The sequence below is a fragment of the Tachyglossus aculeatus genome, chromosome 22 (genome assembly GCF_015852505.1).
Source record: "Tachyglossus aculeatus isolate mTacAcu1 chromosome 22, mTacAcu1.pri, whole genome shotgun sequence".
NCBI lineage: Eukaryota > Metazoa > Chordata > Mammalia > Monotremata > Tachyglossidae > Tachyglossus > Tachyglossus aculeatus.
Window position 1 is genome coordinate 46,345,124 of NC_052087.1, and position 24,305 is coordinate 46,369,428.

A 24,305-nucleotide genomic window follows, 5' to 3' on the forward strand; every position below is an offset into this window, starting at 1 on the left:
TTCATTCATTCAATCGTATTTATTGAGCACTTACTGTGTGCAGAGCACTGTATGAAGCGCTTGGGAAGAGCAAAAGATGAGGAAACTGAAACACAGAGAAGTTAACTGATTTGCCCAAGGTGACACAGCAGACAAGGGGCAGAGCCAAGATTAGAACCCAGGTCCTCTTACTCCCAGGCTAGTGCTCTTTCCACTAGGCCATCCTGTTTCATGCGGGACCTGATTATCTTGTATCCACCCCAGTGTTTAACGCAATGCTTGGGCACATAGTACGTGCCCAACAAATACCACAGTTATTATTATCACAGGCTTGGTGCCAAGAAAGCACTTTTAGGCAATGTAATTATGAATAATCTCAGGGAAAGGGCAACAGGGAGGGTCCATAGGGTTGTGTCTCTCCCTAGTGCATGGACAGCTCTGACACCCGGGACCCCTGTGGCCTGAACCCACTCCGGGAGCCATTCGCCAAGAAGGAGTGTGGCCTTCTGCTCAGCGATGTGTTTGAGACTTGCCACTCCATGGTGAGTACAGCCAGCAGGGACTAAAACAGAGAAGGGGGTGACCTGAGTCCCCTCTGGACTCCGGAAGGCCCCGCCAACAGACCCAGGCCGAGACAGCCCCCACTCCGGGGGCCCCCAGGCTGCTGGCCTGAGACGAGGTTGACGTCGCAGAGGCTGGTTTGGTGATTTCCCGTCACGGTCGTGTTTATGTCCTTCAGGTCGATGTCACCTGGTTTTATTCAAATTGCTTGACAGACACATGTGGTTGTAACCGAGGGGGAGACTGCGAATGTTTCTGTACAAGCATTTCGGCCTACGCGCACCAGTGCTGTCAGCACGGCGTCTCCGTGGATTGGCGCTCCCCCAGAATCTGCCGTAAGTGTCTGCAGGCTGAGCAGTTGTGGGGGAGGGGAGCCCACCTAGAGGGGCTCAGCACTAGCTTTTCTGGTGAGTTCCCCGGGCCAGATAACTCCTAATAATAACAACAATAATAATTATGGTATTTGTTAAGCGTTTACTATGTTCCAGACACTGTACTAAGTGCCGGGGGGATACAAGCAAATCGAGTTGGGCACAGTCCTTGTCCCACATGGAGCTCACGGTCTTTATCCCCATTTTACCATTGAGGTAACTGAGGCCCAGAGAAGTGAAGTGCCTTGCCCAAGGTCACACAGCAGTCATATGGTGGAGCTGGGATTAGAACCCATGACGTTCTAACTCCCAGGCCAATGCTTGTATCCACTATGCCCCACTGCTGTTCCCCTTCCCTCCCCACACTTTTTAAAATTTAAATGGTATATGTTAAGTGCTTACTATGTTCCAGGCACTACAGAGAGCAGTGGGATAGATGCAAGTTAACCAGGTTGGACACAGTCCATGTCCCAGTCTGCCCTGGGAAGATTGGAATGATAATAATTATTTTGGTATTTGTTAAGCACTTACTATGTGCCAAGCACCGTTCTAAGTGCTGGATGCCTGATGCCTGGCGTAATGCATAGAGCATGCCCCTTTGAGTCAGAAGGACCTGGGTTCTAATCCAGTCTCTGTCACTTGTCTGCTGTGCGAACTTGGGCATGTCTTAACTTCTCTGTGCCTCAGTTTCCTCATCAAATGGTGATTAAGACTGTGAGCACCATGCGGGACAGGGACCAATCTGATTAACTGTATCTACCTCAGTGCTTAGCACAGTGCTTGACACATAGTAAGCTCTAAACAAATACCATCATCATGCCTGGGTGGGTTGTGGGGCAGCTGTGGGACAGAGCATACCCTCTTGCCCCTCTACCCCAAAAGACCAGTAGTTTCAGGAGAGGTAGAGAAGCAGGGTGATTTAGCAGAAAGAACAAGGGCTTGGGAGTCAGAGGTCATGGGTTCTAATCCTGGATCCACCACTTGTAAGCTGTGTAACTTTGGGCAAGTCACTTTTTTAATAGCATTTATTAAGTGCTTACTATGTGCAAAGCACTGTTCTAAGCGCTGGGGAGGTTACACGGTGATAAAGTTGTCCCACGGGGGGCTCACAGTCTTCATCCCAATTTAACAGATGAGATAACTGAGGTGCAGAGAAGTTAAGTGGCTTGCCCAAAGTCACACAGTTGACAAGTGGGGGAGTCGGGATTTGAACCCATGACCTCTGACTCCAAAGCCTGGGCTCTTTCCACTGAGCCACGCTACTTCTCCGGGCCTCACTTAACTTCACTTAAGTTAATTTCTCTTCCACTTAACTTCTCTGGGCATCAGTTACCTAATCTGTAAAATGGGGATTAATAATAATAATAATAATAATAATAATAATAATAATAATAATAATAATGGTGGTGGTATTTATTAAGCGCTTACTATGTGCAAAGCACTGTTCTAAGCGCTCGGGGGGATACAAGTTGATCAGGTTGTCCCACTTGGGGCTCACAGTCTTAATCCCCATTTTCCAGATGAGGTAACTGAGGCACAGAGAAGTTAAGTGACTTGCCCAAGGTCACACAGCTGACAAGTGGTGGAGCTGGAATTCGAACCCATGACCTCTGACTCCCAAGCCTGTGCTCTTTCCACGGAACCACGCCAAGAGTGTGAGCCCCACGTGGGACAACCTGATCACCTTGTACCTATCCCAGCGCTTAGAACAGTGCTTGGCACATAGTAGGCGCTTAACAAATGCCATTATTATTATTTATTATTATTATTATTAATTATTAGAGAGAGACCCCAGAAGGACTTGCTGTACCACTCAACTATGCCCACTAGAGGGCGCGAGGCAACCCTGGCAAGGCAGCCCAGTGGCCAACCTGGGCCTGCTCTAGGCCTTGATCAATCAATAGTATTTATTGAGCGCCTACTGTGTGCAGAGCACTGTACTAAGCGCTTGATGAGGGAAGGGTCAGGCCGAGTCCCGGACGCCTGGGGCCAGGGCCCAGAGCCTGGTTGCGCAGGATTTCAGGCTTCTAGGAACCCCGTTTGTGTTGAGATTCCCCAGTTCTCAGGAGATGTGTGTTCTCTTTCTGTTTCAGCTTACGACTGCGAATACTTTAACAGAGGTAAGTCAGCCCGCCTCGCCTAAGCCGGCTGCTGCTACCACAGCTTAGGTGCCATTGACCGCCCCAACCACGACGGCTGGCTTCCGAAACTGACTCCTAAAACTGGCGATGTTAGCAGGAGGGAGGTGTGGGAAGGAGGAGCGGCTCTAGGAGAGGGCAATCAATCAATCCATCATAGCGCTTAGATGTGCAGAGCACTGTACTAAGCTCTTGGGAGAGCCAGTACAACAGAATTAGCAGTCACGTTCCCTGCCTATAGCTAGGGTAAGTGAAGGAGCAGACCCTGTCCAACCTCATTATCTTGTATCTTCCCCAGTGCTTAGTGCAGTGTGTGGCACATAGCACTTAACGGATACCGTAGTTATTATTGTTGTTATTTAAAAGAGCAGGCCTGCGGCAAGTATAGCGCAGAACACTATACTAAGTGCTTGGGAGAGTATAGTGTAATAATAATGATAATAATGATGGTATTTGTTAAGTGTTTACTATGTGCCAAGCACAGTTCTAAGTGCTAAGACTGGGTGAATGTAACCAATCTGGGGCTCTGGTCAGCACTTTATTTTAATGGCTGGTTTGTTTACATAGCTCCAGTTACTGATTGGTTATTTTACTTACTCCAACCCAGCGCAGACACTTTACTCCTTCAATGCCAACCTTTTCGCTGTACCTTGATCTCGCCACCAACCCCTTGCCTACGTCCTCCCTCTGGCCTGGAACTCCCTCCCCTTTCATACGGCAGTCCACCAATCTATCAATTGTATTTATTGAACAGTTACTCTGTGCAGAGCGTTGTACTGAACACTTGGAGAGTATAATATAACAGAATTGGTAGACATGTTCCCTGCCCACAGTGAGCTTAAAGTCTAGAGGGAGAGACACACATTAATATAAACACATAAATTACAGATACGTACATATCACGTCTCTTCCAAGAGATCTTTCCTGACTAAGATCTAATAATGATATTAATAATTAATGATCATAATAATAATTGTGGCATTTGTTAAGCACTTAGTAATTACTAAGCTCTCATTTCCCTTACTCCCTCTCCTTTTGGTGTTGCCTATGCATTTGGATCTGCAAATTCATCCTACGCTCAGCTCCACAGCAGTTACGTACCTGTCCCTAATTTATTTTAATGCCTGTCTAAGCTCCTTATGGGCAGGGAACAAGTCTGTTGTATTGTACTCTTCCAAGCACTTAGTACAGTGCCCTGCACACGGTAGTAAGTGATCAATCAATACCATCGATTGCCTCGGCTGCACTTCAAAACACACGTCACCCCCTTTAAAGCTAGCCAAGGTTTGAGCAGGAGGGTTCCACCCACCATCCTCGTGGCCTTCAGCTGACCAGTGAGCTGCCCATCCTCCTCCGCAACTCCAGAGTCGCTCAAGTTTGACTCCTCTCTACCAAACTCCTTCTGAATGGAGCGTTGCTCTGTTGCTGTGTTCTCTTCCCCTTCCCCTCGAGGGGCTGGGGTGGCTGAGGCAGAGCCAGTAACAGCAGCTTCTCTCCAGGCCTGGGGAAGGGTCCCTATCAGCTGGTCAGTTACTTGGAAGGAGGCATCTTGATGGCAGCCAGGAGATCAGGTGGCCCCGTGTTCCCAGCCCGGAGAGAAGACCTTGTTCCAGGGGACACAGTGAGCTTCAGACTGACCGCTGGGATGTACAAGTCCAGGACACATGGTAAGGCTCTCTTGACCCAAGGAAGCTGGTCTGGGATGGAGAACATTTTCCCCAGGGACACTGCTTCATTCAGTCATATTCACTGAGTGCTTACTGTGTGCAGAACACTATACTAAGTGCTTGGGAGAGTACAGTGTAATAATAATAATAATGATAATGATGGTATTTTTTAAGTGTTTACTATGTGCCAAGCACTGTTCTAAGTGCTAAATAAACAGACACATTCCCTGCCTAGAATGAGCTTATGGTCTAGAGGACTGTAAACTGGGGATTATTATTATTATTATTATTATTATATAATGGCATTTATTAAGCACTTACTATGTGCAAAGCATTGTTCTAAGTGCTGGGGAGGTTACAAGATGATCAGGTTGTCCCACAGGGGGCTCACAGTTTTAATCCCCATTTTACAGATGAGGTAACTGAGAAGTTAAGTGACTTGCCCAAAGTCACACAGCTGACAAGTGGCGGAGCCAGGATTTGAATCCATGACTTCTTACTCCAAAGCCCATGCTCTTTCCTTTGAGCCACACTGATTAAGACTGTGAGCCCTAGGTGGGACAGGGACTGTGGCCAACACGATTATCTTGTATCTACACCAGCACTTAGAACAGTGACTGGCACATAGTAAATGATTAACAAATAGCATAATTATTACCAGTGCTTAGAACAGTGCTCCGCACATAGTAAGCACTTAACAAATACCATGATCATCAGCATTAAATACCACTGACCCACACTCTGCAAGGGACAGAAGGGTGAGTCAACATAAGCAGGATGGGCAGGGTGACACCAGGGGACTGGGATCCCAGGGACTTTTTTTAAGGTATTTGTTAAGTGCTTACTATGTGCCAGACACTGTACTAAACACTGGGTAGAGACAAGCTAATCAGGTTGGACACAGTCTGTGACCCACATGGGTCTCACAGCTTTAATCCCCCTTTACAGATGAGGTAACTGAGGCAGAAGTGAAGTGACTTGCCCAAGGTCCTACAGTAGATAAATGGTGGAGCCAGGATTGGAACCCAGAACCTTCTTACTCCCAGGCCTGTGCTCTATACACTAGGTCACACTGCTTCTCTGTATGGGATCAGACTCAGGCTTTGTACATTATTGGCTGCTTCTCCTTAGACACTGTGAGAAGCAGCGTGGCTCAATGGAAAGAGCCTGGGCTTTAGAGTCAGGGGTCATGGGTTCAAATCTCAACTCCCCCAATTGTCGGCTGTGTGGCCTTGGGCAAGTTACTTAACTTCTCTGTGCCTTAGTTACCTCATCTGTAAAATGGGGATTAAGACTGTGAGCCCCCAGTGGGACAACCTGATCACCTTGTAACCTCCCCAGCACTTAGAACAGTGCTTTGCACACAGTAAGTGCTTAATAAATGCTATCATTATTATTTCTTCCTTTCCCCCTCGCCCCCCTCTCCATCCCCCCATCTTACCTCCTTCCCTTCCCCATAGCACCTGTGTATATGTATATATGTTTGTACATATTTATTACTCTATTTATTTATTTATTTATTTTACTTGTACATATCTATCCTATTTATTTTATTTTGTTAGTATGTTTGGTTTTGTTCTCTGTCGCCCCCTTTTAGACTGTGAGCCCACTGTTGGGTAGGGACTGTCTCTATATGTTGCCAATTTATACTTCCCAAGCGCTTAGTACAGTGCTCTGCACATAGTAAACACTCAATAAATACGATTGATGATGATGATGATGACACAGTACAGTGCTCTGCACACAGTAAGTGCTCAATAAATACAATTGATTGATTGATTAACAGTTGAGTTAAGCACTTTGTGTGTGGGGAATATGTCTACCAACTCTATTGTATTGAACTCTCCCACGTGCTGAGGACAGGGCTCTGCCCACAATAAGCACTCAGTAAATAGGATTGATTGATTGGTTGATTAAGTGCAGTGTCTTGCACCTGCATCCGGCAGCTTTCTTGCAGCTGCTGTTATGACCTCATCTCCTAGGACCTCAACAGGACAGAACCCATGGTGAAGTGATTTGTGTCTGTTGGGGAGGCAGCATGCCTTGAGAAAAGAGTATGGGGCTGGAAGTCAGGAGATCTGGGCTCTTCTTCCAGCTTTGCCACAGGCCTGCAGTGTGACCTTGGGCAAGTCACTTAACCACTCTGGGCCTCAATTTTCTCAAGGTTAGAAGCTAAAGGGTGAAACAGACACTAAAGAAATTAAAGATAGGGAAAAATGTCTAGTGTGCTGTGGGGCTGGTGGTGAGGTGAGAAAGGGGAAGTGAGAGCTTAGTCAGGGAAGACCTCTTGGAGGAGATGTGATTTTAGTAAGGCTTTGAAGAAGGGGAGAAAGAGATGGGGTCTGCTGGATTTGGAATGGGAGAGAGTTCCGGACCAGAGGGAGAATGTGGGCAAGGGTTTAGGCAGGGAGAAGCACTGAATCCAAAGCACAGTGAATAGCACAGTGAAGTGCGTGGGTTGAGTTGTAGCAGGAGATAACTGCTACACTAGGCTCTGAGCTATTGTGGGCAGGGACTGTGTTTCCTAATTCTCTTGCATTGTACTCTCCCAAACACTTAGCATAGTGCTCTGCACATAGTAAACACTCAAAAACACTATTGATGATGATGAGATCGGTGAAGTAAGGTAGGAGTGGGAAAGCTGATTGACTATCTTAAATTCATTCATTCAATCGTATTTATTGAGCACTTACTGTGTTCAGAGCATTCATTCATTCAATCGTATTTATTGAGCGCTTACTGTGTGCAGAGCACTGTACTAAGCGCTTGGGAAGTACAAGTTGGCAACATATAGACGGTCCCTACCCAACAACGGGCTCACAATCTAGAAGGGGGGAGACAGACAAAATAAGTAGACAGGCATCAATAGCATCAATATAAATAAATAAAATTATAGATATATAATAAAATAAATCATTAATAAAATCAATAGAATAATAAATATGTACAAATAAACCCAAGTACTGTGGGGCAGGGAGCAGAGGGAGGGAGTTGGGGTGATGAGGCGGGGAGGAGGAGCAGAGGAAAAGGGGGGCTTAGTCTGGGAAGGCCTCCTGGAGAAGGTGAGCTTTCATTGGGGCTTTGAAGGGGGGAAGTGTGCTAGTTTGGCGGATGGGAGGAGGGAGGGCAGGGGTCGACGGCCGGACAAGTGAGAACGAAGCACAGTGAGGAGGTTAGCAGCAAAGGAGCAGAATGTGTGGACTGGGCTGGAGAAGGAGAAAAGGGAGGTGAGGTAGGAGGGGGCAAGGTGATGGACAGCTTTGAAGCCAATAGTGAGGAGTTTTTGCTTGATACAAAGGTCGATAGGCAACCACTGGAGATTTTTGAGGAGGGGGGTTACATGCCTAGAACGTTTCTGTAGAAAGATAATTGAGGCAGCAGAGTGAAGTACAGACTGTAGTGGGGAGAGACAGGAGGTTGGGAGATCAGAAAGGAGGCTGATGCAGTAAACCAGTCAGGATATGATGAGTGATTATACTAACAAGGTAGCGGTTTTGATGGAGAGGAAAGGGTGGATCTTGGTGATGTTGTGAAGATGAGACTGGCAGGTTTTAGTTTAAAGCCAATGGTAGAGGTTCTGTTTCATATAGAGATGGATGGGCAACCACTGAGGAATGGGGAGGTGTGGGCTGAATGTTATTTTAGGAAAATAATCTGGACAGCAGGGTGAAATATGGATTGAAGAGGTTGAGAAACAGGAGGCAGGGAGATCAGCAGGGAGGCTGATGCAGTAGTCAAGATGGATTATGATAAATCCTTGGATCAGCATGCTAGCAGTTTGGCTGGAGAGGAAGGGGTGCATTCTAGAGATGTTGTGAAAGTAGAATAATAATTAATAATGGTTTTTGTTAAGCGCTTACTATGTGCCAAGCACTGTTCTAAACGTTGGGGTAGATACTAGGTAATCAGGTTGTTCCATGTGGCGTTTACAGTCTTAATCCCTATTTTACAGATAAGGGAACTAAGGCACAGAAAAGTTAAGTGACATGCCCAAGGCCACACAGCAGACAAGTGATGGAGTTGGGATTAGAACCCACGACCTCTGACTGCCAAACTTGTGCTCTTTCCACTAAGTCATTGGCTCACAGTCTTAATCCCCATTTAACAGATGAGGTAACTGAAGCCCTCCCCCCACTACCACCCCAGGACCGCACCTGGAGAGTTTCCAGTACTCTACCAGTCTCAGCTATGGGTGGGAGAGTCAAGCAGAGGCCTACCCATTCCATTCCTAGCTTGGGCAGTGGCTAGCGAGTGGAAGGCAATCTGCTACAAGTCAAAACTCACCTGTGCTGGGCAGCAGCGTCACGGGAGAGAGTCGCGTAGAGACTCAAGTTTACTGGGCGGAAGAAGACCCTGGTAAATGTCCCTATTTTTACCAAGAAAACTCTCGGGATACACTGCCAGAATGATTGCAGATGGAGATGGGACATCCTGGGAGAGCTGCATCCATGGACTTGCTATAGGTCACAGACGATGCAACAGTGTAAGACAAGACAAGACAACTGAAGCCCAGAAAAGTTAAGTGACTTGCCCAAGGACACCCAGCAAACAAGTGGCAGAGCCAGATCCTTCTGACTCCCAAGCCTTGCTGCTTCCCTTGACAGAAGTACAAATACGTGTGGCATAACATAGGGTGAAAAGCTGTAACTCAATCTTTCCTGAATGCAAGTGCACCATCTTCACATTTTACACAGTGGACGGAGCATAGGTCAGAAGGTCATGGGTTCTAATCCCGGATCCTCCACTTGTCTGCCGTGTGGCCTTGCGTAAGTCACTTCACTTCTCAGTGTCTCAGTTACCTCATCTGTAAAACAGGGATTAAGAATGTGAGCCCCATGCTGGTCAGGGACTGTGCGCAAACCCATTTGCTTGTATCCACCCCAACTCTTAGTACTGTGTCAGAATCATACTAAGTGCTTAACAAATACCATAGTTATCATTATCATTATTATTATTACTATTTAGAAGTGAGTGCATTTGTCAGGCTCTCACAAGGCTGTCCTGAACTTCTGCTGGGTTTTAGCAGCGTGGTTCTGGGGAAAGAGCAGGGGCTTTGGAGTCAGAGGTCATGGGTTCAAATCCCAGCTCTGCCAATTGTTAGATGTGTGACTTTGGGCAAGTCACTTCACTTCTCTGTGCCTCAGTTACCTCATCTGTAAAATGGGGATTAAGAATGTGAGCCCCCATGGGACAACCTGATCACCTTGTAACCTCCCCAGCACTTAGAACAGTGCTTTGTACATAGTAAGTGCTTAATAAATGCCATTATTATTATTATTATTTTGGTTCTTTCCAGATCAGAGCCTGGTGTCGTTCGAAACAGCGGACCGACCCAATTACTTTCTCCAACTGGCCCACAATGGCTCCCTGGCCCTCTCCAGGTGGGAGGCCACCGACACATTCCAGAACCGGTCCACATTCACCGTCCACAAGAACACTTGGGTCATGGGCTACAGCTCCTTCGAGTCCTCTGCCAAGCCGGGCTACTTCATCCACATCTCAGTCACCGCAGTCTCCTTGAAGAAATATCATCACTCGGAGGAGTTCCGCCTGTCCACTCTTTTTAAGCTTGTGGGTGAGTGCCCTCTTCTCGCTCCTCCTTTCCCCTCCCCACCTCCCCCCATCCCGGGAATGGAGGGCTAGGATCCTAGGTGTCCTGGGGAAGAAACAGAAAGACCCTATGCTTAGTACGGTGCTTTGAACACAGTAAGTGCTCAATAAATACGACTGAAGGTCCAGTGTCATAGAAAGATCACTGGAGAGTCTTATCTTGGGTTGGTCAGGATCCAGCTCCCCAGACAGGGAGAGTGTGATGGAGTCCACAGTTGCATTTAAGAAATGTGAAACAGGAAGCAGTGTAGCCTAGTGGAAAGAGCGCAGGCCTGGAAACCAGAGGACATGGGTTCTAATCCTGGCTCTGCCGCATGTCTACTGCATGACCTTAAGCAAGTCACTTCACTTCTCTGTGCCTCATTCATCTCATCTGTAAAATGGGGATTAAGGCCGTGAGCCCTATGTGGGATGGGGACTCTGTCCAACATGATTAGCTGCTTTCTATTCCAGTGCTTCGGACGGTGCCTTGCACATCATAAGTACTTAACAAATACCACAATTATTATTATTATTGTCAGGGGTGAGAGGATGCCCTGGGTCAAGCACACCCATGGCCCCAGTTGAGGGCAGTGAGGGAGGAGAGGTACAGATTGCAAAATAGAAGATTGGCCCTAAAGATGCAGGGGGGACCAGACTCCCCCCTCTCCCCATCAGAACAGCAGTATGGCCAATTGGATAGAGCCCAGGCCTGAGAGTCAGAGGACCTTGGGTTCCAATCTCGGCTCCGCCACTTGTCTGCATGTGACTCTGGGCAAGTCACTTCTCCCCCTCTAAACTGCAAGCTCACTGTGAGCGGGGAATGTGTCCGTTTATTGTTATATTGTATTCTCCCAAGTGCTTAGTACAGTGCTTTGCACACAATAGGCACTCAATAAATATGATTGAGTGAATGAATGAATGAACTTCTCTGGAGCTCAGTTACCTCTCCTGTAAAATGTGGATTGAGACTGAGAGCCCTAGGTGGGATGAGGACTGTGTCCAACCCGATTATCTTGCATCTACCCCAGCTCTTAGTACAGTGCCTAGCACAAGGTAAGTGCTTAATAAATACCATTAGAAAACACCCCAGACCCTTTCCCTTTCCCCCTTCCCTCTTTCCCTCCATCCCATCCTCCCCGAAACAATCCCAGCTTGAGAATACATACATCTTGTATATATTTACTATTCTATTTATTTTGTTAATGATGTGCATTTAGCTTTAATTCTATTTATTCTGATGATTTTAACACCTGTCTACATGTTTTGTTTTGTTGTCTGTCTTCCCCTTCTAGACTGTGAGCCCGTTGCTGGGTAGGGACCGTCTCTATATGTTTCCGACTTGTACTTCTCAAGCGCTTAGTACAGAGCTCTGCACACAGTAAGCGCTCAATAAATACTATTGAATGAATGAATGAATGAAGGAGAAGAGGGTGGTTCACTGAGGTGCCTGAAGTGTGTGGGGAGGGGGGGATCTGGACCCACCTTTCTTCCCCTCCCAAATCAATCAATCAATGGCATTTATTGAACACTTACTCTGTGCAGAGCACTGTACTAAGCAATTGGGAAAGTACGAAACAACAGGGTTGGTAGATAAGTTCCCTGCCCAAATTCATTCATTCATTCAGTCAGTCGTATTTATTCATTCATTTATTCAATCGTATTTATTGAGCGTTTACTGTGTGCAGAGCACTGTACTAAGCACTTGGGAAGTACAAGTCAGTAACATATAGAGACGGTCCCTACCCAACAACGGACTCACATTCTAGAAGGGGGAGACAGAAAATAAAACATGTAGACAGGTGTCAAAATTGTCAGAAGAAATAGAATTAAAGCTATATGCACATCATTAACAAAATAAATAGTAAATAAAAATAATAGAGTAATAAATCTGTACAAATATATATACAGGTGCTGTGGGGAGGGGAAGGAGGTAGGGCGGGGGAGATGGGGAGGAGGAGAGGAAAAAGGGGTCATTCATTCATTCAATCGTATTTATTGAGCGCTTTCTGTGCTCAGAGCCCTGTACTAAGCTGCTTGGAAAGTGCAATTCGGCAACAGATAGAGACAATCCCTACCCAATAATGGGCTCACAGCCCCTACATGCCCACAAGCATTTGCTGAACAACCACTCCGGGTGGCCGGGGCTCTGCTTACTGTACCCTGGGAACCACTTGCTGAGATTATAGCTACCAGCTTCCTTGCCCGTGTGTTAGAGACCGGGGGAAAATGCAGTAACCCCCGGGCATAGCCCAAGCTCAGGGTAAATTGACGATGCTTCTCCTGGCCAAATGCCTGCTTCATCCCGATGGGGTCTTTTGTGGCAGAGCTCTCAGGCCGGTGGGCATCCTGCTTACAGCTGGGGGCTTCGGGGTCCCTGACCCATGTCAGAATCCACTTCTGAGTGCCAGTGGAGGACGGAGACAGGTCCGTCCTCTAATAATAATAATAATAATAATAATGATGGCATTTATTAAGCGCTTACTATGTGCAAAGCACTGTTCTAAGTGCTGGGGAGGTTACAAGGTGATCAGGTTGTCCCATGGGGGGCTCACAGTCTTCATCCTCATTTTACAGATGAGGTACCTGAGGCACAGAGAAATTAAGTGACTGGCCCAAAGTCACACAGCTGACAATTGGCAGAGCCTGGATTTGAACCCACGAACTCTGACTCCAAAGCCCGGGCTCTTTCCACTGAGCCACGCTGCTGTAGACTGTAAGCTCACTGTGGGCAGGGAATGTGTCTGTTTACTGTTATAGTGAACTCTCCCAAGCACTTAGTACAGTGCTTTGCACACAGTAAGAGCTCAATAAATATGATTGAATAAATACGATTGAATGAATGAAGAACCCAGCCAGCTTGTGCATCCCCAGGGATCCTCTACCTCCATCTCTCCGTCTTTCCCTCTTTTGGGTTCTTCCCATGCAGGAAGTTCAGGCTTCCTAAGAAATCTCACTTATGATGTGAAAATGGAAACAGTTAATCTTAGTTAGCTCTAGACACTCAGCTCATTGTGGGTAGGGATTGTATCAACCAACTCTGTTATAATCAATCAATCAATCAATCAATCGTATTTATTGAGCGCTTACTATGTGCAGAGCACTGTACTAAGCGCTTGGGAAGTACAAATTGGCATCACATAGAGACAGTCCCTACCCAACAGTGGGCTCACAGTCTAAAAGGGGGAGACAGAGAACAGAACCAAACATACCAACAAAATAAAATAAGTAGGATAGAAATGTACAAGTAAAATAAATAAATAAATAAATAAATAGAGTAATAAATATGTAAAACCATATATACATATATACAGGTGCTGTGGGGAAGGGAAGGAGGTAAGACGGGGGGATGGAGAGGGGGACGAGGGGGAGATATAATAACTCTGTTATACTGAACTCTCCCAAGCACTTAGTACAGTATTCTGCACACAGTAAATGCTCAATAAATATGGTTAATCAATTGATCCAGGGAGCTTGAGTTGCAGCACCATATAAGCAGCATGGCAAAGTGGATAGAGCACGGGCCTGGGAATCATGAGGTCATGGGTTCTAATCTTAACTCCACCACTTGTCTGCTGTGTGACCTTGGGCAAGTCCCCTCCCCATCCCCACTGCCTTACCTCCTTCCCCTCCCCACAGCAACTGTATATATGTTTGTACATATTTATTACTCTAACTTGTACATACTTACTGTTCTATTAATTTTATTTTGTTAATATGTTTTGTTTTGTTGTCTGTTTCCCCCTTCTAGACTGTGAGCCCTCTGTTGGGTAGGGACCGCGTCTATATGTTGCTAACTTGTACTTCCCAAGCGCTTAGTACAGTGCTCTGCACACAGTAAGTGCTCAATAAATATGATTGAATGAATGAATCAATGAATGAATGAAGTCACTTGACTTCTCTGGGCCTCAGTTTCCTTATCTGTAAAATGGGATTAAGACTGTGAGCCCCTTGTAGGACAGGGACTGTGTCCAACACAATTTGTTTGTATCCACATCAGCGCTTAGTATAGTGCCTGGCACACAGTAAGTGCTTAACAAATACCATAATAATAATAATAATAATAATAATAATGGCATTTATTAAGCATTTACTATGTGCAAAGCACTGTTCTAAGCGCTGGGGTGGTTACAAGGTGATCAGGTTGTCCCACGGGGGGGTTCACAGTCTTAATCCCCATTTTACAGTTGAGGGAACTGAGGCTCAGAGAAGTTAAGTGACTTCTTTGGGTAAGTCACACAGCTGACAGTTGGCGGAGCCGGGATTTGAACCCATGACCTCTGACTCCAAAGCCCGTGCTCTTTCCACTGAGCCACGCAGTAATATGCCATTATTATTATAAGAAGGGGCATGCCAGGCCTAGAAAGTTTAGGCGTTTCCTCCACCCCTTCTGTCTGGGGTTCTTTCACAGCCTGCTGCTGCTGCTGGGGTAATTACATGGGCTAAGGATAAGGCAACATTTGTTTAAGTTAATGGAGAAGTTACACCAACTTTGGAGCTGGGAGGCAGAGGGGATTGGATTTCCTGCTGACTGGGGTGGATGCCTTGCATATTAGCTAAGAAACTCTGCAGGGGGTCAGCGGTCTCCAGGAGCCTGGGACAGAGTGATGAGAGAGTGGAGGGGATCAGTCCTTGCACTACCCCCAGCCCCGGGAAGGACCATCAACAGTCAGTCGATGGTATTTATTGAGCGCTTACTGTGTGCTGTGAAGTACTGTACTAAGTGCTTGGGAGAGTACAATAGAACACTAGAACAGACCCATTCCCTGCCCACAGTGAGCTTCCAGTCTAGAGGACTAGCTACAGTCTAGTCCATTGTGGTTGGGAGCCTAATCCGAAGGCCCCGATCCAGAACCCACTCCCCCACCCCCAATATGAGTAAGGGCAAAGCTCAGTGGAGCAGTCAAGCCCAGACACCCTTTATCCTAGGACTGTAGTTTTTGTTTTGTTTTGGGTTTTTTTGGTAATCATTAAGTGCTTACTATGTGCCAGACACTGTATTAAGCTCTGGGGTAGTTACAAGATTTCTTCTCCTCCTCCCCATCCCCCCCGCCCTACCTCCTTCCCCTCCCCACAGCACCTGTATATATGTTTGTACAGATTTATTACTCTATTTTACTTGTACATATTGGCTATTCTACTAATTTTGTTAATGATGTGCATTTAGTTTTAATTCTATTTGTTCTGATGACCCCTGTCATGTTTTGTTTTGTTGTCTGTCTCCCCCTCCTAGACTGTGAGCCCATTGTTGGGTAGGGACCATCTCTATATGTTGCCAACTTGTACTTCCCAAGTTCTTAGTCCAGTGCTCTGCACACAGTAAGCGCTCAATAAATACGATTGAATGAATGAATGAATCAGGTTGGATCCAATCCATGCCGATCCAATCCATGCCCTCCATGGGGCTCACAGCCTTAATCCCCTTTTACAAATGAGGGGACAGAGGCCCAGAGAAGTGAAGTGACTTGCTCAAGCAGACAAGTGGCAGAGAAGGGATTAGAACCCAGCTCTTTCTGACTCCCAGCGCTCTATTCACCAGGCCGTGCTCAGTGTCTTTCCTGAGTAGAGGGTGGATGGCCCAGCAGCTTGGTGCTCAGGGCACAGAGACTCAGGATCTATCCAAGGATATACAAGGCCCTTCATAGTCCATCTCCTCCATCCCATTTCAAGGCAGGGCGAAACTTCCACCTCCCCAGGTGGTGTTTTGCGGGAGTTTTTTTGGCCAGAAAAGAAAAATCCCGAGGGCTCTAGTTACCGAGTTTCTTTATGTGAAAGGATAGAGAACCCAGAAGTTGAAATTCATTCATTCATTCAATCATATTTATTGAGCGCATACTGTGTGCAGAACACTGTACTAAGCACTTGGGAAGTGCAACTTGGCAACATAGTAGTAGTGGCAATGATTTATTCCAGAACCCTGAATCTTGGGGATGATTAATGATTTGCATTCCAGGGGTAGGGGAAGTGGAGTGTGTAACTCCAATTCTGTGTTCCTCGCCCCCCCCAATGGCTAACCCCTCCACCTCACTGCTCCAATTGCCAGTCCAGATCCTGATACTGGGGTGGGGGAGAGTGGAGGAGCCAAACAGAAACAAGGCAAGAGTCGCCAAAATTTCAGGCATCAAAAATAGGTCCCAGATGGGCAGTACATTCCACTTGGTTGATAACATATTCCTGGTGACGCTGAGTCCCAAAATAGTGCTAAGATTTGGTCAGGGAAGCCCAGCTGCTCCACGGTTGACTTCTGCCTTTCAGAATTAGGAGCAAGTCCAGCTCATTTATGGCAGCTGCCCTTAATAATAATAATAATAATAATTATCATACTAGTTAAGCACTTACTGTGTGCCAAGTACTGTTATAAGCACTGGGGTAGATACAAATTAATCGGGTTGGACATAGTCCCTTTCCCACATGGGACTCACACTTTGACCTCCATTTTACAGATGAGGCAAATGAGGCCCAGAGAAGTGAAGTGACTTGCTCAAGGTCATGCAACCGACAAGTGGCGGAGCCGGGATTAGAACCCAGGTCCTTCTGACTCCCAGGCCTGGGCTCTATCCACTCAGCCAAACGCACCCCTGCCTGCCTGCCCACATTTCAGGAGAATCCATGAATCAAAAATAGTATTTTTTGAGTGCTTACTGTGTGTGGAGTCATTTCAATTCTCTGGGCCTCAGTTCCCTCATCCAGAAAATGGGGATTAAGTTTGTGAGCCCCACGTGGGACAACCTGATCACCTTGTATCCCCCCCAGCGCTTAGAACAGTGCTTTGCTCATAGTAAGCGCTTAATAAATGCCATCATTATTATTAATATTATTACCAAGAGCATAGGCATGCACAGTAGAGTAGGAAGGCATGATTCCTGCCCTCAAGGAACTTACTGTCTAGCAGGACAATCCAGTTGTCGACAGTCCCTGATATCATTTTTATTTTAATATTTTATACAGCCATATTAATATTTATATATTTAATTTTCATTAAATGAATTATTCATTTAATTATTGAATCGTTTAATTAGATTGAATTAATTATTTATTTAATATTTATTTAATACTTAATATTTATAAATTTAATATTTATGTAACAATATTTTCTTTTAGAGAAGCAGCATGGCTCAGTGGAAAGAGCATGTGCTTTGGAGTCAGTGGTCATGGGTTCAAATCCCGGCTCCGCCAATTGTCAGCTGTGTGACTTTGGGCAAGTCACTTGACTTCTCTGGGCCTCAGTTACCTCATCTGTAAAATGGGGGTTAGGACTGTGAGCCCCCCGCAGGACAACCTGATCACCTTGTAACCTCCCCAGCATTTAGAACAGTGCTTTGCACATAGTAAGTGCATAATAAATGCCATTATTATTATTATTATTATTATTATTATTATTATTATTATTATTATTTAAGCAGTAAAACATGGAGGTGGTCTTGCCCTGCCCATCACTCTCCCCTTTTCCCCTGACCCAGGCATATCAGGACAATGAGGCTCTTCCCTTTAGAGGGAGGGGAGGATGATTTTAAGGAATTCCCTGGGAGAATGGAGCCTATGGATAGGATACCTCTGGACCTGAGGCTTGTAGGAAACAGGAAGAGTTCAACACGTCCTCTCATGACTTACCAGTCTCTCCTTCAATCAATAAATCATCACTTATTGAGTGCTTACTGTGTACAGGGCACTGTACTGCTAAGTGCTTGGGAGAGCATACATAACAACATAGCAGACACAGTCCCTGCCCACAACAAGCTTACAGTCTAGAGGGAAAAGTGAGAGGTGGTCTCTGCCCCCGTCCCTTGCTTAGGGAGGGCAGAATCTGGGGACCGGTAATCATACGCCACACCCCCACTTCTTCCACAACATGGGTTTTCACTCCAGGTTTGGGACAGTATGATTTTGGGACGTTAGGAAGCATCCATCATTCATTTAGCATTCATTCATTCATCATTCATTAGGAAGCATTAGGGAGGGGAATTAGTTGAAATGGTAGAGCTCTCGCTTAGCATGTGAGAGGTAGCGGGATCGATGCCTGCATTCTCCAAATTTTCCCTCTCCCAACCCCCCTCCCCCCAGCCTTACCTCCTTAGCTCAAATGGTAGAGCGCTTGCTTAGCATTTGGGAGGTAATGGGATCGATGCCCGCCTTCTCCAAATTTTCCCCTTCCCAACCCCCCCGCCTTACCTCCTTCCCCTCCCCACAACACCTGCATATATATATGTTTGAACATATTTATTACTATATTGTACTTGTACATATTTATTCTATTTAGTTTAGTTTGTTAATATCTTTTGTTTTGTTGTCTGTCTCCCGCTTCTAGACTGTGAGTCCGCTGTTGGGTAGGGACCGTCTCTATATGTTGCCAACTTGTACTTCCCAAGCGCTTAGTACAGTGCTCTGCACACAGTAAGCACTCAATAAATACGATTGAATGAATGAATGAATTCATCCAGAAGCAGCATGGCCTAGTGGAAAAAGCACAGGTACGGGAGTCAGAAAGACCTAGGTTGTAATCCCAGCTCTGCCAATTGCTTTCTGTGTGACCTTGGGCAAGTCACTTGACTTCTTTTTGCCTCGGTACCCTCAGCTGCAAAATGGGGATTCAGTACTGTTCTCCCTCCTACTTACACTGTGGGCCCCATGCGGGATGGGGACTGTGTCCGGCCTAATTAACTCGTGTCTACCCCAGCGCTTAGAACATAGTAAGTGCTTAACAAATATCATTAAAACAAAACAAAAGAACACATCTGCCTGGACAGGACTCGTTGCAATTTTGAAAGAAGCAGTTCATTCATTCATCCAATCGTATTTATTGAGAACTTACTGTGTGCAGATCAGGCACAAGTCCAGGAAGGCAGGTTCTCCTATAAATTCTCTTAACACAGGGCTGGTCAGGAATGTAGTCCCCCCTTGCCTTCTGGTAGAACTGGTGTACTCCCGAGAACCAACATGGCCTAGTGGCTAGAGCACGGGCCCGGGAGTCAGAAGGACGTGGGTTCTAATCACGGTTCTACCACTTACCTGTTGTGTAAACTTGGGCAAATTACTTAACTGCTCTGTGCCTCAGTTACCTCATCTATAAAATGGGGATTAAGACTGTGAGTCCCATATGGGACAGGGACTGTGTCCAAATTGATTAGCTTGTATCTATCCCAATCCTTAGAGCAGTGCTTGACACATAGTAAGCACTTAACAAATAAGTTATTTTATTATATTATATTTGTTATATTATAACAAATAACTCCTCACCCTGAGCTTCAAGGCTCTCCATCACCTCGCCCCCTCCTACCTCACCTCCCTTCTCTCCTTCTCCAGCCCAGCCCGCACCCTCCGCTCCTCCGCCGCTAATCTCCTCACCGTACCTCGTTCTCGCCTTCCCGCCATCGACCCCCGGCCCATGTCATCCCCCGGGCCTGGAATGCCCTCCCTCTGCCCATCCGCCAAGCTAGCTCTCTTCCTCCCTTCAAGGCCCTGCTGAGAGCTCACCTCCTCCAAGAGGCCTTCCCAGACTGAGCCCCTTCCTTCCTCTCCCCCTCGTCCCCCTCTCCATCCCCTTCATCTTACCTCCTTCCCTTCCCCACAGCACCTGTATATAGGTATATATGTTTGTACATATTTATTACTCTATTTATTTTACTTGTACATATCTATTCTATTTATTTTACTTTGTTAGTATGTTTGGTTTTGTTCTCTGTCTCCCCCTTTTAGACTGTGAGCCCACTGTTGGGTAGGGACTGTCTCTATATGTTGCCAATTTGTACTTCCCAAGCGCTTAGTACAGTGCTCTGCACATAGTAAGCGCTCAATAAATACGATTGATTGATTGATTGATTGAAATACCATTATCATTATTATCCCTCGGGACCGTTGGCAATGGCTGATGCCTGGCACACTGGGCTGTTCTGCCAATGCCTACTCCACTCCTGGCTTGTTTTTCAGATGCCGAGTTTCCGGCTCCAGCCCCGTCTTCCTGCGAGTGGCACTATGACTCCTGCACGAGCCCTTGTTTCAGAACCTGCAGGGACCCCGAAGGAGACGACTGCCAGGAAGTTCCTAAGTGAGCCCCTCCCCCTGAGCTGGAGCTCATCACAAACACTGGCGCGCCCAGAAGCGGGCCTCTGAGCCTGAAAATGACCCGTCTACATACAGTGCATGCCCGTCAGCTATGCCCCTCATGTGCTTAGTTTCATTCCCTGGAAGAAAATTTGACATTGGCCCTTGAATGATGCATGTCCATCATTCACCAATGCACCTGTAACGGGGAGGTGATGGGGTACGATTTACATAAAAGGCATCTGATTGGATTCCAAATGTGTCTGGGTGCCCTACCAGATCTAAAAGCCCCTAGATGAAGGGGTCGAATTACGATCCTGAGCAAGGAACTATATCTCCTGTGATTGACATCTGTCCATCATATGGTGTAATCTGATGCCAGCCTGGTGCCCACCCCGATCTGCTTAATGCCCCCACAATCCACATGCATCCTCAGCAGAGGAAACCCTGAGCAAGAGGCCCCTGTCATGGGAGTCAGCTCTGGAGGAAGAGTCTAGGAGGGACTCTTCCCACTGCCCCCACTGTTATAATAATAATTATTGTATTTGTTAAGCACTTACTATGTGCCAAGCACTGTTTTAAGCTCTGGGATGGGTACAAGGTAATCAGGTTGTCCCACTCACAGTCTTAATCCTCCTTTTCCATGATCCCACTCCTCCCCCTCCTGCAGGGGGGTTTATCAATAATAATAATAATAATGATTATGATATTTGTTAAGCACTTACTACGTGCCAAGCACTGCTGTAAGTGCTGGGGTAGATAAGGGTAATCAGGTTGTCCCAAGTGGGGCTCACAATCTTAATCCCCATTTTCCAGGTAAGGTAACTGAGGCACAGAGAAGTGATTTGCCCAAGGTCACAGCAGACAAGTGGTGGAACTGGGATTAGAACCCACATCCTGTGATTCCCAAGCCCGTGATCTTACCACTAGGCCATTCTGCTTCTCTGAGTGTCAGCTCTGCAGAAAGGGCCTGGGTGGCCTCTTCCCTTGCCCTATCCGAGGAGGTCAGCTCCCATGGAAGGGTCCCAAGAAAGAGGTCTCATAGTAGGGTGTTGGTGAGCCTGGTTCCCACCCCTTCTCCAGGGCTGACCCTCACGGCGGGGGCAGTGGAATGAGGCTCCCCTCTAGTCTATAAACTTGCTGTCGGCAGACACATGTCTGTTATGCCATTATATTGTGTGCTCCCACGTGCTTACTACACTTCTCTGCACAAAGTAAGTGCTCAACAAATACGATTGACTGACCAACTGAGGCCACCCAGAGTCCCCCTCCAGAAGGGTGGGAGCCCAGCTCCCCCTCTAGACTGTAAGTTCATTGTGGGCAGGGAATGACACTGTTTTTTGTTATATTACACTTTCCCAAGTGCTTCGTACAGTGCTCTGCACACAGTAAGCGTACAATAAATATGATTCATTGAATGAATAAATGAATGAATAGAGAAGCAGCACGGCCTAGTGGCAAAAGGATGGGCTTGGGAATCAGATGATGTGGGTTCTAATCCCGGCTCTGCCCCTTGTCTGCTCTGTGACCTTGGGCAAGTCACTTCACTTCTCTGTGCCTTAGTTACCTCATCTGGAAAATGGGGATTAAGACTGTGATCCCCATGTGGGACAATCTGATTACCTTGTATCTACACCAGCTATTAGAACAGGGCTAGGCACGTAGTAAGTACTTAACAAATACCGTAATCAATCAATCAATCAATCAATCAATCGTATTTATTGAGCGCTTACTGTGTGCAGAGCACTGTACTAAGCGCTTGGGAAGTACAAGTTGGCAACACATAGAGACAGTCCCTACCCAACAGCGGGCTCATAATAATAATAATAATAATATAATCATATATTATATATAATAACAATAATAATATTATTATTATTAACCCCCCCTGCAGGAGGGGGAGGAGCGTGATCATGGAAAGTCCTGCCTCCTCTTCCCCTACATCACCCCCGACCACAAGATCCGGTGACTTCGTAATTTAAAATACTCAGACAATCCATCAGGAACTACTATATGAACTACTCTTTTATCGATCATCTTGAAGGATTTCGCCTGATTAACATGTCGTAGCGCAAACACGATTGATTGAATGAATTAATTAATTAATAGAGATGCAACGTGGCTTAGTGGAAAGAGCACGGGCTTGGGAGTCAGAGGTCATGGGTTCTAATTCTGACTCTGCCACTCATCAGCTGTGTGACTTTGGGCAAATCACTTAACTTCTCTGGGCCTCAGTTCCCTCATCTGTAAAATAGGGATTAAGACTGTGAGCCCCACGTAGGACAATCTGATTACCTTTTATCTACCCCAGCGCTTAGAATAGTGCATAGCACATAGTAAGCACTTAATAAATACTATTATTATTATTATTCTTAATAAAATGCGCCAATCTGTCATGGTACCCCCTAGTGGGCAGAGAGAGTTAATGCTCCTCCCTAAATTCCCAGATGAGTCCCAACGAGTAGATTTAGACTCCGGGAAGAATGTGGATTCATTCATTCATTCATTCATTCATTCATTCAATCAATCATTCAATCGTATTTATTAAGTGCTTACTGTGCGCAGAGCACGATACTAAGCACTTGGAAAGTAAAATTCGGCAACAGATGGAGATAATCTCTACCCAACAATGGGCTCACAGTCTAGAAGGGGGATACAGACAACAAGGCAAAACAAGTAGGCATCAATAGCATCAAAATAGATAAATAGAATTATAGATATATACACATTATTAATAAAATAAATAGAATAATAAATATGTACAAATATACACAAGTGCTGTGGGGTGGGGAAGAGGGTAGAACAGAGGGAGGGAGTCAGGGCCATGGGGAGGGGAGGAGGAGCAGAGGAAAAGGGGGGCTCAGTCTGGGAAGGCCTCCTGGAGGAGGTGAGCTCTGAGTAGGGCTTTGAAGGGAGGAAGAGAGCTGGTTTGGTGGATGTGTGGAGGGAGGGCATTCCAGGTCAGAGGTAGGATGTGGGTCAGGGGTCGACAGCAAGACAAGTGAGAACAAGGCACAGTGAGGAGGTTAGCAGCAAAGGAACTGAGTGCACAGTCTGGGCTTTTAAGAGAGAAAGGATTTGAGGTAGGAGGGGCAAGGTGATGGAGAGCTTTGAAGGCAATAGTAAGGAGTTTTTGCTTCAATCGAAGGTTGATAGGCAACCACTGGAGATTTTTGAGGAGGAGGGGCGACATACCCAGAGCATTTCTGTAGAAAGATAATTTGGGCAGCAGAGTGAAGTATAGACTGAAGCAGGGAGAGACAGGAGGATGGGAGATCAGAAAGGAGGCTGATGCAGTAATCCAGTTGGGATAGGATGAGAGATTGTACCAACAAGGTAGTGGTTTGGATGGAGAGGCAAGGGTGGATCTTGGTGATGTTGTTAGGTGAGACCGGCAGGTTTTGGTGATGGATTGGATGTGTGGGGTGAATGACAGCAGAGTCAGGGTGACACCAAGGATGCAGGCTTGTGAGATGGGAAGGATGGTAGTGCCATGTACAGTGATGGGAAAGTCAGGGAGAGGACAGGGTTTGGGAGGGAAGATAAGGAGCTCAGCCTTAGACATGTTGAGTTTTAGGTGGGAGGCGGACATCCAGGTGGAGATGTCCTGAAGGCTGGAGGAGATACGAGCCTGGAGGGAGGGAGAGAGAACAGGGGAGGAGATGTAGATTTGGGTGTCATCTGCATAGAGATGATAGTTGAAGCTGTGAGAGTGAATGAGTTCTCCAGGGGTTATAGATGGAGAACAGAAGGGCACCAGGAACTGACCCTTGAGGAACCCCTACAATTAGGGGATGGGAGGGGAAGGGGGAGGAGGAGCCCGCAAAGGGAACTGAGAATGAACAGCCAGAGAGATAAGAGGAGAACCAGGAGAGGACAAAGTCTGTGAAGCCAAGATTGGGTAACGTGATGAGGAGAAGGGGATGGTCGACAGTGTCAAAGGCAGCTGATAGATCGAGGAG

At 46.4% G+C, this 24,305-nt stretch overlaps 1 protein-coding gene and 1 non-coding gene across 2 annotated transcripts in view; both read left to right on the plus strand.

Moving 5' to 3' along the window:
* OTOG (otogelin) overlaps positions 1–24,305 on the plus strand; it is a 133,401-nt gene that overhangs the window by 65,618 nt on the left and 43,478 nt on the right. The window contains exons 29-34 of the mRNA XM_038765354.1: positions 405–521; positions 719–875; positions 3,005–3,031; positions 4,549–4,716; positions 10,013–10,291; positions 20,230–20,347. Coding sequence (XP_038621282.1) covers positions 405–521; positions 719–875; positions 3,005–3,031; positions 4,549–4,716; positions 10,013–10,291; positions 20,230–20,347 — 866 coding nt within the window. The remainder of the gene's footprint in view (positions 1–404; positions 522–718; positions 876–3,004; positions 3,032–4,548; positions 4,717–10,012; positions 10,292–20,229; positions 20,348–24,305) is intronic.
* LOC119944193 lies at positions 8,852–8,990 on the plus strand. The gene has a single exon (XR_005455694.1). It is a non-coding gene; the product is annotated as a small nucleolar RNA SNORA7 (small nucleolar RNA).